The sequence below is a fragment of the Eschscholzia californica genome, unplaced genomic scaffold, assembly GCF_041429995.1.
Source record: "Eschscholzia californica isolate CP2 unplaced genomic scaffold, dmEscCali1.0.p SCAF_4, whole genome shotgun sequence".
NCBI classification, from domain to species: domain Eukaryota; kingdom Viridiplantae; phylum Streptophyta; class Magnoliopsida; order Ranunculales; family Papaveraceae; genus Eschscholzia; species Eschscholzia californica.
In genome coordinates this window covers 52,676,160-52,691,071 of record NW_028238461.1, presented here as the reverse complement: position 1 = coordinate 52,691,071, position 14,912 = coordinate 52,676,160, and the positions used below count along the sequence as shown (strand labels likewise).

At 35.9% G+C, this 14,912-nt stretch overlaps 2 protein-coding genes and 1 pseudogene across 4 annotated transcripts; all 3 read left to right on the top strand.

The window, feature by feature from the left end:
• Positions 1-3,161: 3,161 nt before the first annotated feature.
• Positions 3,162-7,368, top strand: LOC147546022 (BEL1-like homeodomain protein 1). Of its 2 annotated transcripts, none has more exons than XM_086632719.1 (5): positions 3,162-3,748; positions 4,028-5,078; positions 5,461-5,837; positions 5,944-6,004; positions 6,109-7,368. In XM_086632719.1, the coding sequence occupies exons 2-5, from the start codon at positions 4,212-4,214 to the stop codon at positions 6,931-6,933; spliced, it is 2,130 nt and encodes a 709-aa protein (XP_086488845.1). In that variant the 5' UTR covers positions 3,162-3,748; positions 4,028-4,211; the 3' UTR covers positions 6,934-7,368. The 2 variants fall into 2 exon arrangements, with proteins under 2 accessions (XP_086488845.1, XP_086488846.1); XM_086632720.1 differs by having other exon boundaries at positions 3,231-3,752.
• Positions 7,369-8,259: 891 nt separating this feature from the next.
• LOC147546021 (coiled-coil protein) lies at positions 8,260-11,611 on the top strand. Its single transcript, XM_086635982.1, has 6 exons — positions 8,260-8,685; positions 8,770-8,864; positions 9,226-9,468; positions 9,823-9,984; positions 10,771-10,860; positions 11,141-11,611. Exons 1-6 carry the CDS (start codon positions 8,420-8,422, stop codon positions 11,329-11,331), a joined length of 1,047 nt encoding a protein of 348 aa, XP_086492108.1. The 5' UTR covers positions 8,260-8,419; the 3' UTR covers positions 11,332-11,611.
• Positions 11,612-12,501: 890 nt separating this feature from the next.
• On the top strand, positions 12,502-14,040 carry LOC147546020 (E3 ubiquitin-protein ligase PUB23 pseudogene; annotated as a pseudogene). The gene has a single exon (XR_015223584.1). The product of XR_015223584.1 is annotated as an E3 ubiquitin-protein ligase PUB23 pseudogene (transcript).
• The last annotated feature ends 872 nt before the right edge of the window (positions 14,041-14,912 follow it).

The window sequence follows — 14,912 nt, the reverse complement described above, 5'->3', positions numbered from 1 at the left end:
AGTTTCTTCTCTCTCTCTCTCTATGTATAATCATTATCATCACTTATTTGATCAATATAATAACATTATGGTAATCTCACATCTCATATGAAACCGTACAGAGTACGGACTATAGGGGTGTGCTCCAGCTTAATAAGTGTCGATACTTCTAGGTAGATCAGTGAAGTCTTTGTTAAGAATAAAACTCGATCCAAACTGACTAGCTCAAAGGAGAGGCAATATTAATAACTACTAAGAAGTTCAACGTTACACTGTTAAGTTCTAACTCCAACCCAATTGACAACGAGTGGAGAGAACCTTAAACAATATATGCTTGGTTGCTAGACCTGCTTTCTCCCATGTGAGACTATTCTCACATACATCAATATTAATTAGTCATATATAAAGAGACTAATATGAAAACTGAAGTGAGTAAATTTTTGAGTGGTTTCTAGTTTTGGTTGGTCTTCTCCAAAGAAAGAAAGTGAAATGATGCAAGTTGTAGTGGAGATCAAAAGAAAGCAACAAGAGTAAGAGTAGATATAATGAAGATAGAGATAGCTACCGAAAAAGAAGTAAAAGTCAGGAAAAGAGACTACTACTACTTTATGTCTGATGGATGCTAACTCTTTCAGTTCATATATACACACCTTTGTGGGCTCTAACCTATTACAAGATGTGTTTTGAGTTTTGACTATGAGCATTATTTGCTATTTGGTCCTACTTCAATCGTTTCCTTCACGATGCACTAAATCTCGATCCTGCTTTTAAACCGTGCAGCGCTTTAGTCATGCAACACCTTAGTCCTGCAAGAATATATTTTTCTTTGTTGCCTAGTTCAATCTAAATAGAAGTAATTGCAATGAAATATATACTTGTGGCAAAATCTCTATGTAGTGGTTGGACTAAGTTGTGAACTTTATCTCTACTAAATATGGTAAGAATTGTAATTACTAATCAAAAAAGTGAATTTAATTGGTCAAAAGTAAACTAATTAATTTCTTCCTGTCAAAATAGGTAGATCAGTTTCAATTTGTCTTAGAAACCTAGTTTTTGTCATCTGTGAATCTGAGTTTATAATAACCTAAACAGTAAGTCTACATGACCCGCCTCTTTGGACTACCACTTGAACCGCCTGTGACAGAAACAAAGATTTCTCTCTCCGTCTGTGGGAGTCTTGGGAGGCGGGTTGAGTATATTTTTTGTAACCCATATACTTCACTAAACAACCGCAATGTGGGATTCAATGTGCAACACCTTTTAAGAAAAAATAATTAGACATAAAACTACTTATACTTGTTAAATTTATCTCGTCGTTGATTATCTTTTTACTAAGAAACATTTCCTTTTGTTCTTCTTCATTAAACTAGCAAAAATTAAAAGTAAACATTAGTGGTGGGTTGTTCTCAGGATGTTAAATAAATAGCTTCACTTTTCACCATTATGCATCCACTCACTAAAAAAACAACGAAATTGAGATAAGTTATTGGTGAAAAGAAAGACTGTTGGGCTTTGTGTGTATCTAATACATCTATCTAATGTTCTAAGCGGAATCTCAAACATCATATGTTGAACACTAGATTACCATGATCGATATACACGAACTAATCAATGAACTAGAATGGAAAGATGATTACCTTTAATCGCTTTCCCACGAACTAAATCCCGACCAGTATTCGGAAGATAAGAACTCCAATTGTAGCTCCTCTACTTGAGACACCGAGTGTAGTGTATGACTTGGACTCCCTCCTTCGAGTCAGCTAGGACCTTCTTGTAGGTTGAGACGAAGAACTCCTTATTCTTGACTAGATAATTGAGAGAAACTCCTTTTCTCTCTCTCAAACAGCTCTCTCTCTCTTTCTCTGAGAAAAACACACTGAACTGCTTTTCAGTTGGCTAGGTTTTCGATTCTCTTTGATCCCTCCTCTTTTAGGTTGTCTAATTTGGTCCTTGTATAGAAATCCCTAGAATAGGTGTTTGACCTAAACTAGGATTCATAAAGACCTAACTATAAGGTATTTTTCCAAAATACCCTTTAGGGTTCCTTCAGTGTGGCCGGCCAACATAGCCCCTTTATGGGCTTCCTTGCTCGGGCCACTCGGGACCTAACCGGTCATAAGATGGCTGGCCCCTTGCTTAGGTCGGCCATCACATGGCCGGGCCACCTTTAGCCTTCCCAGGCCTCCCTTCCGGCTCGGATGTGTGTGTATGTGTTTGGACTCCTCCGAACTTATCTGGCCTTACCAATAATGGATCCAATCCACTTATTTTCCAATCTCTCACTAGTCAATTCTCTCTGTTCGAACCATAGCTCTTATGTGTAACCCTTGTAGGATCCGATCTATGTTAGCCGCGGACTACCTAAGTTATCCGACGATCGTAAGCGGCTTCTAGCTAAGTATTACGACCCCTAATTCGACCGTACTAATGATCTTCCGACTAAGGTCATCATGATCCTATTCGCCAAATCGTACGCATTGACATCTTGGTCGAAGGACATTCTTTCGGAAGGATACCATTCCTTCAGACCGAGGAATATATCCTTCAAAGATTACATACATAAATATTAAAATTTGGTGGATGGTCTGGGGCACTCAGTTTTGGTTCGAGACACAACACTTTGGGGCTTTGGGCCAATCTACTTTGTCCTAGTTTAATTAGGAAGCAACTTAATTTTAAGTCTTCAACATGATTTTTTCACTCCTAAATTACATCCGACCACCACCACTTTCGACTACAACTATCATCTTCGTATCTCTCTAGAATTTCAATGGGGCTTCGGTTATTGAGAAAAGCATTATAGGAAGAAACCCAACCTAGGTGATGAAGTTGGTATTACCGGAGGTGATGGTGACCCAATCTATGTGATGAAGGTGCCTTGGGTGATGCTTATGAAGATGAAGACGAGGGGGTTGAAAGCGAACATATTGGTCTTTTGGACTTACAATTAAAATTGAAGTCTCCATGGGCCCAACCAAAACTTGAGTACCCCAAAAGCACCCCTAAAAATGTTCTAACTTCTCGGCAACACTCCTTTATATGATTCAAATTTAGTAGAAGTAGACATTTCCTCGTTTTTCAGCTGTTTGTTTTCTTATGACCCCACTTTCATAGAAAAAAAGGTGGTTCATCTCTTTCTTCTCTCTATCTATCTCAGAGGTTCTTCTTGCATCAAATGATTTGAAAAGGAGAGTCAAATCAGTGAAGTTGATCCTGTTTTGATCTATTCGCAGGTACCTCCACACAAACATATCCAAATTTAAGAGAGAAAAAGAGAGTAGTGATATATATTGGTTAACCCCCGCACATACCAACAAACAAGATAAGATAATCAAGATTAAATGCTGTGTTTTCAAATTTTGTAAAAGAGAGAAAATATAGATAATAGTACAAATGAAGAGATAAAAAAATAAAGTAGAGAGAGAGAGAGAGAGTAAAGATGGGTATCTTTTTATAAGGCTTTTTAACCTCTTAAATCCCCATCTACTTTCTCTTTGTTTTCTTTTTCTATTTCAATAAGAAAGGTTTCAGAAATTTTGTATCTGACAATTTAAAGAGCTCATACTCTCTTACCTATCACTCAAACACAGTCAAACTATTAACATTTTAGAGAGAGAAAAAGAAAGAGAATACTGACATAGATAATAGATTGATCATCTAAATTCCAATTGAGATCAGATATTCACTCTGTTTCTTATTGTATTTTAGCTATAATTATAAGGTTCTCCTCATCTCTGATACAAAGATCTTTCATGGGTTTTCTGCAACTGTAAGTAAGAAAAATATTTCCTTTTTGGTTGATCATTCACGTGTACTTAGATTTCCCATCACATACCCTAGCTTTGATTATTTATTTCTCTTTTTATCTGTAATATTTTAATCAAACCCACTTTCTCTCTCTATCTCTGTTTTTTTTCTCTCTCTATATATAAGGCTTTAAAACATTTGCATCACCATCATCATCATCTTTTTCTTAAGGTTAATGATCATAAGAATTATGGGTACAAATTAGAAATTCAAAATTTCTTCTCTTTTTGATTTCTTTCAGGAATTTTTAGTATCAAGATATATACCCATATTGGTTTATGAATTTTGGTGGATATCAACTAGAATTCAAGCAACAAATGGGCTGAATTAACATTACAATTGGGTAATTTCATCAAAGACCTGTTTTCTTAGAGAGATAGAAAGAAGAGATTATATATTGGAATTGATTTTGACTGTGAAAATCGATGGCTACTTACTTCCATGGAAACTCTGAAATTCAAGCTGACGGATTACAAACACTTTATCTGATGAACCCTAGTTACGTTGGATACTCTGATACACCTCAGTCACCGACACAAGTGAACATGGGTTTCTTGAATTCAACCGGAAACCCATTAAATCCGGCGAATTTATCTCAATCCGGCCACTCTCAGAACGAACACTACGTCGGTATTCCACTTCAACAAGATCCTAGTCGTCCATCATCAACCCATCAAGAAATCTCAGCCTTAAATGGGTTTATTCCTCGTCTTCACTATAATTTATGGCCGTCAATGAATCAACAACAGATGACTTCACCTTCGGCAGCAGCAAATAATTCCATCGTCGGTGTCACTGACTACGCGTCTCAATTGGGTCTCCGGCAAGGTTTGTCCTTAAGCCTTTCACACCAGCAACCAGCTTATGGGACTTACCCGACGGAATCTGACGTCCAAACACCGACTAGCGCACCCGTTATATCTCAGGGAAGGGGAAAAGAGTTGAGGGTATCGGGTGGTTCATCTTCATCGGCTTCAGGGATTTCTAATGGAACTTCAAATATACAGAGTGCTCTGTTAGGTTCAAAGTATTTGAAAGTAGCACAACAACTTCTTGATGAAGTTATTAATGTTGGTAATGGAGTTGAGAGTGAATTCTCAAAGGGAAATAATAAAGATCAGATGAAAATGAAGAGAGATCAATCAACATCGTTAACCGGTGAAGGCTCTTCCGTTGGTGGTGGTGGTGGTGGTGGTGGGGATTCTACTGTGAGAAGAGGAACAGAGCTTTCAACTGTTGAAAGACAAGAGCTTCAGATGAAGAAGGCTAAACTTGTTACCATGCTTGATGAGGTATAAATATTGTTGGTTTTTAGGTTTTCTACCCAGAGTGAGAGAGGGAGCTAGGAAGCAAAATGTGTTGTTTTAAGAAGAAAAAAAAAAACAGTTTTTAAGCAGACTTTTGGGTGAGAATTAAGAATTTTGAATTGGGTTTCTATCAATTTTGAGTTAGGTAAGATCATTAAAAAGAAACTCTTCTATCAAGAGATTTGGGTAGATTTCGATTTTTGGATGAGTTAAGTATTTGAGTCAAGTCTTTTTCTTCATCTATGTTTTGTCATAAAAGTTCAACATTATTTGATAAACAAAAAAAATCCCATTATTTTAAGGGAAAAAATGTTTACTTCAACAAAGTTCAAAAGATCTTAATTTTGTTGTTGTGAAATTCTTTAAGGTCGAACAAAGATATAGGCAATACCACCATCAGATGCAGATAGTAGTCACTTCATTTGAACAAGCAGCTGGATTTGGCTCAGCAAGTACATATACATCTCTTGCTTTACAGACAATCTCGAAGCAATTCCGATGTTTAAAAGACGCCATTTCAACACAAATTCGAGCTACGAAGAAGAGCTTAGGTGAAGAAGATTCTTTTAATGGAGGAAAAGTTGAAGGTTCAAAGCTTAGATTCATCGATCATCAACTTCGACAACAACGAGCACTTCAACAACTCGGAATGATTCAAAACAATGCTTGGAGACCACAAAGAGGATTACCAGAGAGATCTGTTTCTATTCTTCGTGCTTGGCTCTTCGAACACTTCTTACACCCGTAAGTAGTCTTAAAACCCTAGCTTCAATCAAAATTCCTATGATTTTTCTCTTGTTTTGCTTACAAATTGGACACTTTGATCACTGAATTTCCAATTGAGTTGCAGATATCCAAAGGATTCAGATAAACTCATGCTTGCCAAACAAACAGGCCTTACTAGGAGCCAGGTAATGAAGAAACTTTAGCACATCTTTTATGTAACTTATCGAACTTTTTTTTTTCTCGGTTGTGGAAAAGGGATGCGAGTAAGCTCAAATGTCTAATTATGCAGGTATCTAACTGGTTCATTAATGCTCGGGTTCGTCTATGGAAGCCAATGGTTGAAGAAATGTATTTGGAAGAAATCAAGGATCAAGAACAGAATGGGGTAGAGGACAAGTCAGGAAAGACCAAACTCAATGAAGAATCAGGTTCAAAGTCGATCGAAAATAGTCCCAATCTAGCAGAGCAAACTAAGAATCTTAATTTCAAACAAGATAAACCCATAGACCCTAATGTTCCAACATCTTTGGTTTCAACATCCACCATTGAAGAAAATGTTAGAACTCAAGCTGGTTTCTTCTTTGTTGGTTCATCAGATGGCGAAGGGATTCTTCAAGGAAATACCAAGAAACAACGAGACACCGAGTTGCAGAATTCTCAAAGTAGTATACAATCAATGGATATGGATATGAAACCTAGCCAAATGAATAGAGAACTTTGGATGAATTTTGGGAATGAAAGGCAGAATAGAGATGGTTACTCACTTATAACAGATGGATCAAATCAAAGTGGAGGGTTTGGTGGTTATCATCAAATGGGAGAAGAAACAGGGAGGTTTGATCCAGAGCAATTCGCTCCGAGGTTCTCCAATGGAGTTTCTCTCACATTAGGCCTTCCCCATTGTGAAAACCTCTCAAACCAAACTTACATCTCAAACCAGAACATTCAATTAGGAAGGAGTCTTGAAATGTCAGGCGATGGTAACGAATCGAATGAATTCTATGGAAATAACAATCCACAACTTTCTCACTCTACACCAACAACTTATGAGAATTTAAACATGCAGAATAGAAAGAGTTTTGCTGCTCAACTTCTACCAGATTTTGTGGCTTGATGATCAACCCAATTTCATAATTTGGTTTCAGGTAAGTATACAGGGTTAAATGATTCAATCCATCGAACAAGAGAAATCAAGAAAAAAGTAAAAAAAAAAAAAAAAAAAATCAAGCTAGTTAACTAGTCTTTCTCTTTATAATTATTCTCCATGTACTTGTTCACTTCTTTAGTTGGGAAGATGGAAGTTTATAGGTTTGAAGATTTAGTGTATAAAAAAACAAGAAAAGTGTGCTTGGTATACAGGTTTATGGTACTTAATTATGATTAGGAGTGGATCATGAGATCATAACTTCATTTGGTGAAGATTGTATATTATTTTGATAGCCCCCCTATCTTGGGATATATTATAGTTTAGATATAGAATAGATACATATGGTGGATTTGTAAGTTTGGTATACAAATATATGATTTATAATTGTAGTTATTTTTGTAATTGTGTTGTGTTTGATTTTGTACTCCTATATTAACACCCTTACACCCATTACCCTTCGTGGGGATGAGAGGGAGATATAGCAATATTACATGTTAAATGAAGATCCACCTTAAGACGGGGAATAGGAAATACCCTGCCTACATGCAGGTTGGGCATGGTTAGAGGCTTGAAGGACCGCCATACTAGGCCCATGCTATATTTTGTTGTTGTATGTATGAATAGTTCCGTTAGGTCTATGGGCTCGCGGGCTGGCGTGATCCATTCTGATCCAACTATTTAGGCTGACAGTCTAGTCTGATATGGCCAAATGGACATCACTAGTTTGGACTAACTTACTTGATGTATAGTCTTGCCTTCTTATTCTATTGTTAAGAGAATGGCAAAAAAATATTGGAAATTCTAAAGAGAAAGAATTGTCCTGAAAATAGTCGAAGAAAGGACCATCATATACAATAAATGGGGAAGGGGTGGAGGGGTAAATGGCTATTGAAGATATGGTTGAATTTTGTCCAACTCACCCGGAAAAAGTGAAAATCTAGGAAAGAAAATAATGGAGGAGAAGAGAGATTGATGGAGAGAGTATCGATGATGAAGATTTTTAGCTTGTATTGGGCTATGTGATTTACAAAACAAAAAATTGGAGGAGAAAAGAGATAGATGGGAAAGAGTGGTACAAAGATGAAGATTGAGGAACATGTTAGGGAAAAAAGAAGAGAGAAAAACAAAGAAGACGAGGGAAATAAAAAAGGGTAAAATTGGAAATAAAGAAAATATCTTTAGAAGGGGATTAACTTAGGAAAGCTGGACAATATGGGGGTCTAAACGCGTGAAATGGTCATATTCTGGAGCTAAATGGGATATACACCTCCTAAGAAGACTAGCTGAAAATTTACCATGGTAATTACATAGTTAACTACAGTAATTAGGAAAGAAAAATCACTTTCTAAGGGTGAATAGAAAATTCATTAGTTGGATTTCTTTCTTTTTTCCAAGATCAAAGAACATTGAGTTGGTTTCTTTCTTTCTCACTCTAAAACAAACACAGAGAGGGATGGATCAAGAAGATAGTTGGAGTGTAGCTGTTGAAGATCTACTTGACAAGGGTGATTCTGATGGAGCTATTTCTCTTCTGGAATCTCTCATTACCAAACTCCAAACCCTAAATTCTTCATCTTCCGATCTTCAATTAGCCACTGCTCTCTCCGACCTAGCCAATCTTTACTCTTCTAAAGGTTTCTCACTCAAAGCTGATCAACTTCAAACTCGTTCTTTTCTCATCAAACAAAGATCTTTGAGTGCAATTCATTCTTCTCCTCGGTTAGGGTTTCTTCAATTTCTTGTTTTACTTTTCAGTTCAATTTGTTTACTTGTTTGATATTGTTTAATTGGTATTTCTTTTAGGGTTTCTGAAAGTGCAGAGGAGAATGATTTGGAAGGAAGTAAGGTTTTAGGGGGGAATGATGCTTCAGCTTCTAATGGTCCACCCTCAGATGATGGTGATTTCTTATTTTACTTCTTCTTCTATAGTTATTCTTGATAAATTTCGTTCTTTTTCTATGCTCTTGGTTCCTAAAAATAAAATCTTGATTTCAAATTTTCAATGGGTAATTGCTCTTCAAACATGAGTATTGATCATTTGATACTCGTTGTGATCAGAACTCTGGGAGTTGGAGTAACTCTGCCATATTTTAGATATATTGTACTGGTTCTTATGTTTTAATGTCTTGATTAAGAAGTCAATTTACTTTGTTTTAGTGTTAGATAGCCTTACTAGATTAAAAGCTGATGATTTTGATACTTTAATCTTGTTAAAACGTAATGTTGATTGGGAAGCAATTGCTCATCATAATAGTGCAGATTGGGAAGCAATTGCTGATCGTGCACCAGATGAAATATTATCTCCACAGCATGCTCCTAGTATATCAGAACTTTCACTGAAAGAAACTGATACGGAAACCCCTAAAAGACGAGGAAGGGGGTCATTTCTATATAAAAAGAATAGCTTGTATAGTGATCAACAATCTAATGTTGCAAGCAGGGACTATGATGATGATGAAGATGATTACCGTAACTCAGAAGGGAGTTCAAAAGTAGGCAATTGTAAGTGACCAATTTCTTCTTTGAAGGAGCAACGCATTTCTCCTTTTCTTGAATCCCTCTAATTTCTACTTGTAGCTTTTCGCTTGACTTAGTTAAAATAGGCTGCTGTTTATATGTAAATGTGTTGCATAGAACATGGGAATATTTTTTTGGGAGTTTAGACTCATCAATATTCAGATCTTTTATCATTATGTACTGTTATATTTCAATCAAATGTTGTTCTAAATGAGTCGTGAATTTGATAACTTAGTTATCTAGCATGCTAGTACGTAGATTCTGTGATGAAACTGATCAGGGTAGTTTCTCTTGGTTAAATAATACCTGATCTAAGGTCTATTTTTGTTATGATCTCAGCAACATATGGTACCAATCATGTTCTTGTTCTATCCGATTTTCCTCCAAGCACTAGAACTACAGAGTTGGAGAAACTTTATGAGAACTTCCGAGATCGTGGAGTTGTCATTCGCTGGGTGAATGATACTGTTGCACTTGCAGTGTTCAAAACACCTTCCCTTGGTTAGTTCTCATTACACTTTTGAACTTGATGCATATTTATGTGATTGGTACGGGATTCCTTTTCTTTACCACTTCTCAGTTCAATGAAGTTAGAGCATGTCCAACCTCAGCCGGGAGGTCCAATAATGGCCGGCTGAACGCCCCAACAGACCGTTGGGGATGTCCCCAACAGACCGTTGGGGATGTCCACAACAGACCGTTGGGGATGTCCACAACAGACCGTTGGGGATGTCCACAACAGACCGTTGGGGATGTCCACAACGGTCATGTTGGGGCTTTCCCTAGCCGTTAGATAAAATCCAACGGCTAGGATCTTCTCCAAATCTTTTTTAAAGAAATTAATTTTATTCTTTTTATTTTAAAACTTCGATTAGTTTTATTTTTGTGTAAAATCTAACAAAAACTCACACATTAATAATTATAATACATCCCACCAACGTGTCGGTCCCCGAATAATTTTCCAACCTTAGAAATTTTTTTATTTATTTCGAAAATAGTTCAAACAAGTGTTTCATACATACACAAAATCACACACGTTTTTTCACACACCCACACACGCGTTTCCCACATGTACATATTTTTGGCCTCAAGAGAAGCTGACGTTGGAGCTGAATTTTTGGGGTTGAGCTGAGGCTGAAAATTTTGGGTGAAAAAGTGGTTTTTAGGGCCTAAGACAGGCTGAGGTTGGACTTGCTCTTATAGTCTAGTCTCAGAGTGCAATCTTATGAACAACTTCTTAGGTTTAAGTACTCTATTGAATTTACAATATCTAATTTCTCAATGCAGCCCTTGAAGCCCGTAACGACGTCAAGTGCTCATTCACTGTACGCTTGCTCGATGAGAATGATAGCTTTTTGAGTTCAATTTCTAGAGGAGGTATATGTTTACTTCCTCTCTTGTTTTTAGTCTCTCTCTCTCTATAGTAAATGGTCCAAAGTGCAAACCATTCAAGTTGCAAATGGAAACCCGAGAAGTTAAAAGAAACCCTGTGTTGATTTTGGCCAGTCATGTGTTTTTATTGACAAACTCAGTCATTCCCAACCCAAGTTTCTTCCCTTGATATGAAGTCTAAAGCAAGTAGATGGAGATAGATAGAACAAAAGTCTAGTCTTTATGTTACTTATTCATCCGGTTGGTGTTTGAATTTTCTTTACAGATCTGGAACCTCCTTACCCAAGACCAAAGACATCTGTGAGGACTGCTCAGAGATTGATTGCCCACGGAATGGGACGAAAGCTGTCAAAGGAAAAGTTCGGTTCTGGTGAACTTAGGAAACAGGAGGAAGCCCGAAAGACCCGTATAGTTACAAGGCAAATAAAGAAAGATGAGGCTTGGGGTGATGATTGAACTTATAAGATCATTCGGTTTCTTATTGATCCCGAAGTAAAAAGGAAATTGATTTCTTCATAATTATTCTCTGATTACATTTTTCTTCTTTTCGATTTCTTCTGTTTAACTCACTTCATTATCTTCTATGTTCTTGAAATGATGCGAGTGTTTACATGAATTTCATCATGGAATCCCGTTTTTTATACTGTTTTCTTTCCTGTTCTTCGAAATTGTTCTATGTGCATTATCTGTTTGGGGGTATGTTACACTATAAGGAATTATATTTTGATTTTCTGCATTTGTTGTTTTCCAGTTCCAAGTTTCAAAATTTTGTTCAACAAAAAATAAAGTTTCAAAATTTTGTTGCTTATTCTTTTTCTTTTACTACAGTAATATTTATGAAAACAACAATGATAGGGAACTACAATGGATTTCAAATTGGAACCTCGTGTGGCGAAGCCACGTCGGCCCAACTATCGATGTACTTATAACTCCCGAAATTCGGGTGAGGGTAGTATTTTACGCCAAATTATAGAAGACTGACAAATATTAGGTAAATTTTGTGAAAGGTGGGGATTATCATTTTCATTAGGAAAAAATTGTGAGTAAGAGTATCATTTATGGAAAGTGGATTTCATGGTTGCTTCTCTTAGGATATTTATTTGGCATTAAACTATTTTTATCTCTTTGAAAATATCTTTGTTAGTTAGGTCTGTATAGAGATATTTTTAGCAAAAGAGAGATTTGTTGTTTGCACCTCCTTTCGTAATTGATTTGCTGTTTAGATTTCCATTTTTCGGTGCTCCACTTCGGACTCACTTCTATAAAACTTGTGGAAAGTTCTTGATATCAGACAAAAACTTAACCATTTTTCAATCATAATACTCTTCTCATACAAATCTTTTGGTAACAAAAAATGTTAATTGTTTAAAAAATTAATTGATGAAGAAATTCAACATTATTTTTGTTTTGACTTGTAGCTGTTAATGAACAAGAATGGGATATCCTCACTATATACAGTTGTTTGACCGCCGAAAATGACTTTGAATTTTTGACTTACTAGAAAGATCAAGACTCATAGACCAACCCAACTCCTTCCCCCTTCAACATTTTAAATACATGGAATTTTGTTTTTCTTGTCCTCTTGGGTTTTCTTCTATTCAAACTCTCATGACCTTTAGCCGTTTTTGCTTACCATTCCAATCCCCTACCTACTACTTATACCCTCTCATCCTTCTCCTCTCTCACAACTTACAACGTACAACAATCTCTCTTTCTCTCTCTCTCAAGATCTCAAGCTGATTTTCATGGAAGAAGTTAAAGGTGAAGTTGAAGTTCCTAAATTCTTCATATGTCCAATATCTCTAGAAATCATGAAAGACCCGGTAACCGTCATTACCGGAATCACATACGATCGAGAGAGCATCGAACAATGGTTATCATCTTCCACAGATGGTACCAATAGTTACTGTCCTATAACAAAATTACCCTTACAAAAACATACTGATTTAACACCCAATCATACACTTCGTCGATTAATTCAAGCTTGGTGTACGATAAACGCTTCGAACGGTATTGATCGAATTCCTACACCCAAATCACCTCTCAACAAGATTCATGTCCTTAAACTCATTAAAGACCTCTCTATTCCTGAATTACAATTGAAGTCTTTGAAGAAACTTGAAAGTCTTGCTAAAGAGAATGAAAGGAATAGAAAGTGCATGATTGAAGCAGGTATAAGCAAAGCTATGGTTTCATTCATTAGAAAATTAGGTTTCAAAAATAGTACTACTAGTGGTCTTGAAGAAGCTTTGAGTGTCCTTCATTTGATGGTAACTAGTAGGGTAATCTCTATGGATGAATTAAGGGTTTTTGTTAAAGAAGATCAAGATCTTGTGGATCTATTAACATGGGTTTTACGTCTCGAAGACAATCATATCGAAAATTATGAAATAGTTAAAACCCATGCTATTTCAGTCTTAAAATCCACCATTGAAGTATCAAATGTGAGTGTTCTTCAAAGACTAAAGCCTGAATTCTTTGAAACTGTGGTTCAAATATTAAGAGAGAAAATCTCTTATCAAGCTACTAAATCTGCACTTCAAATCCTCTTAGAATCATCTCCATGGAGTAGAAATAGGGTAAAGATTACTGAAGCAGGGGCAGTTTGGGAACTTATTGAACTCGAACTCGATTCACCCGAAAAAAGGATTACAGAATTGATCTTAGGTGTGTTAGATAGTTTATGTTGTTGTGCTGATGGAAGAGCTAAGTTTCTTGATCATGCTGGTGGAATAGCAATGGTATCAAAAAGGATATTTAGGGTTTCTCAAATAGCAGATGATTTTGCTATTAGAATTATTGCATCAATTTGTAGGTTTTCAGCAACAAATGAGGTTCTTCAAGAAATGTTAAATGTTGGAGCTGTTTCAAAAATTTGCATGGTTCTTCAAGCAGAAAATGAAACTCATGTTAAAGATAAGGCAAGATTAGTTCTTAGGTTACATTCTAACTTTTGGAATAACTCTCCTTGTATTCAAGTTTATTTACTAACAAGGCAAGTAGATAAGTAATTAACCCTAGATCATCATGAAGATTACTCAATTTTGATATTTTTTTTAGTTGAAAATTTTGATATTTTGTTGATATTTTTTTTGTTTATAATTGTATTCTTTGAGATTATACAAATTTGTAATTATTCTTAATCAAAATATTATGATTTATTTATATCGATATTAGAACCACACTCAGTTTTTTAAAACTTTTGATTTATACCCCCACGTGGACAGAAAACAATAGTTTCTAGTTTAATTTCAGTTGTGTGAATCATATATGTGAATCGGGACAAAAATACCCTTATTTACATTTTAATTTCCTTCTCAATACCTTTTTCTTCTTTATTCTATTAATCAACTTCATCAAGCAGGAACAACCATTCCCTTTCATCGTCTCCCACCACCCCTACACAGCCACCAACATAATATTTATCTTCACAAACCACCATCACAACCATCATTAACCTTAGGAGTTTTAGTCAGTGATCAAAGTTGTACTCCTTCTTTGGTTGATTAGAGCTAATTGAGTTAGAGGTCAGCTCATAAAAGAAATCAAATTTGACAGTTGATTTAGAAGAAGATGGTGGTATTGGTGTTGGTGGTCCATGTTTTTGAAAACAGATGACTCCATTTTTGGATGTATAAGTTGTTGATACCTCGGTTCGTGTTTTTGAAATGAGATGACTCCATTTTAAGATGTATAAGTTGCTCGTACCTCTTTTAAGAAAACTTCGCAAAACCATTGTCTAGGTAGTGCTGATAATAATGGACTTGGAGATGATAAAGATTATAAGATTCATTATCAAGAAAATAGTTCAAGCAGTTTGTGAATATTACGATTGTGGCGATGGTTGCGTAGGTCGGAGAAGATGAAAACGATGACGGTGATGGGATTCGATGAAAGGGAATGGTTGCCTGTGGTTGATGAAATTCATTAATAGAATAAAGAAGAAATAAATATTGAGAAGAAAATTAAAATGTAAATAAAGGTATTTTTGTCCTGATTCACATGTATGATTCAGACAATTGAAATTAAACTAGAAA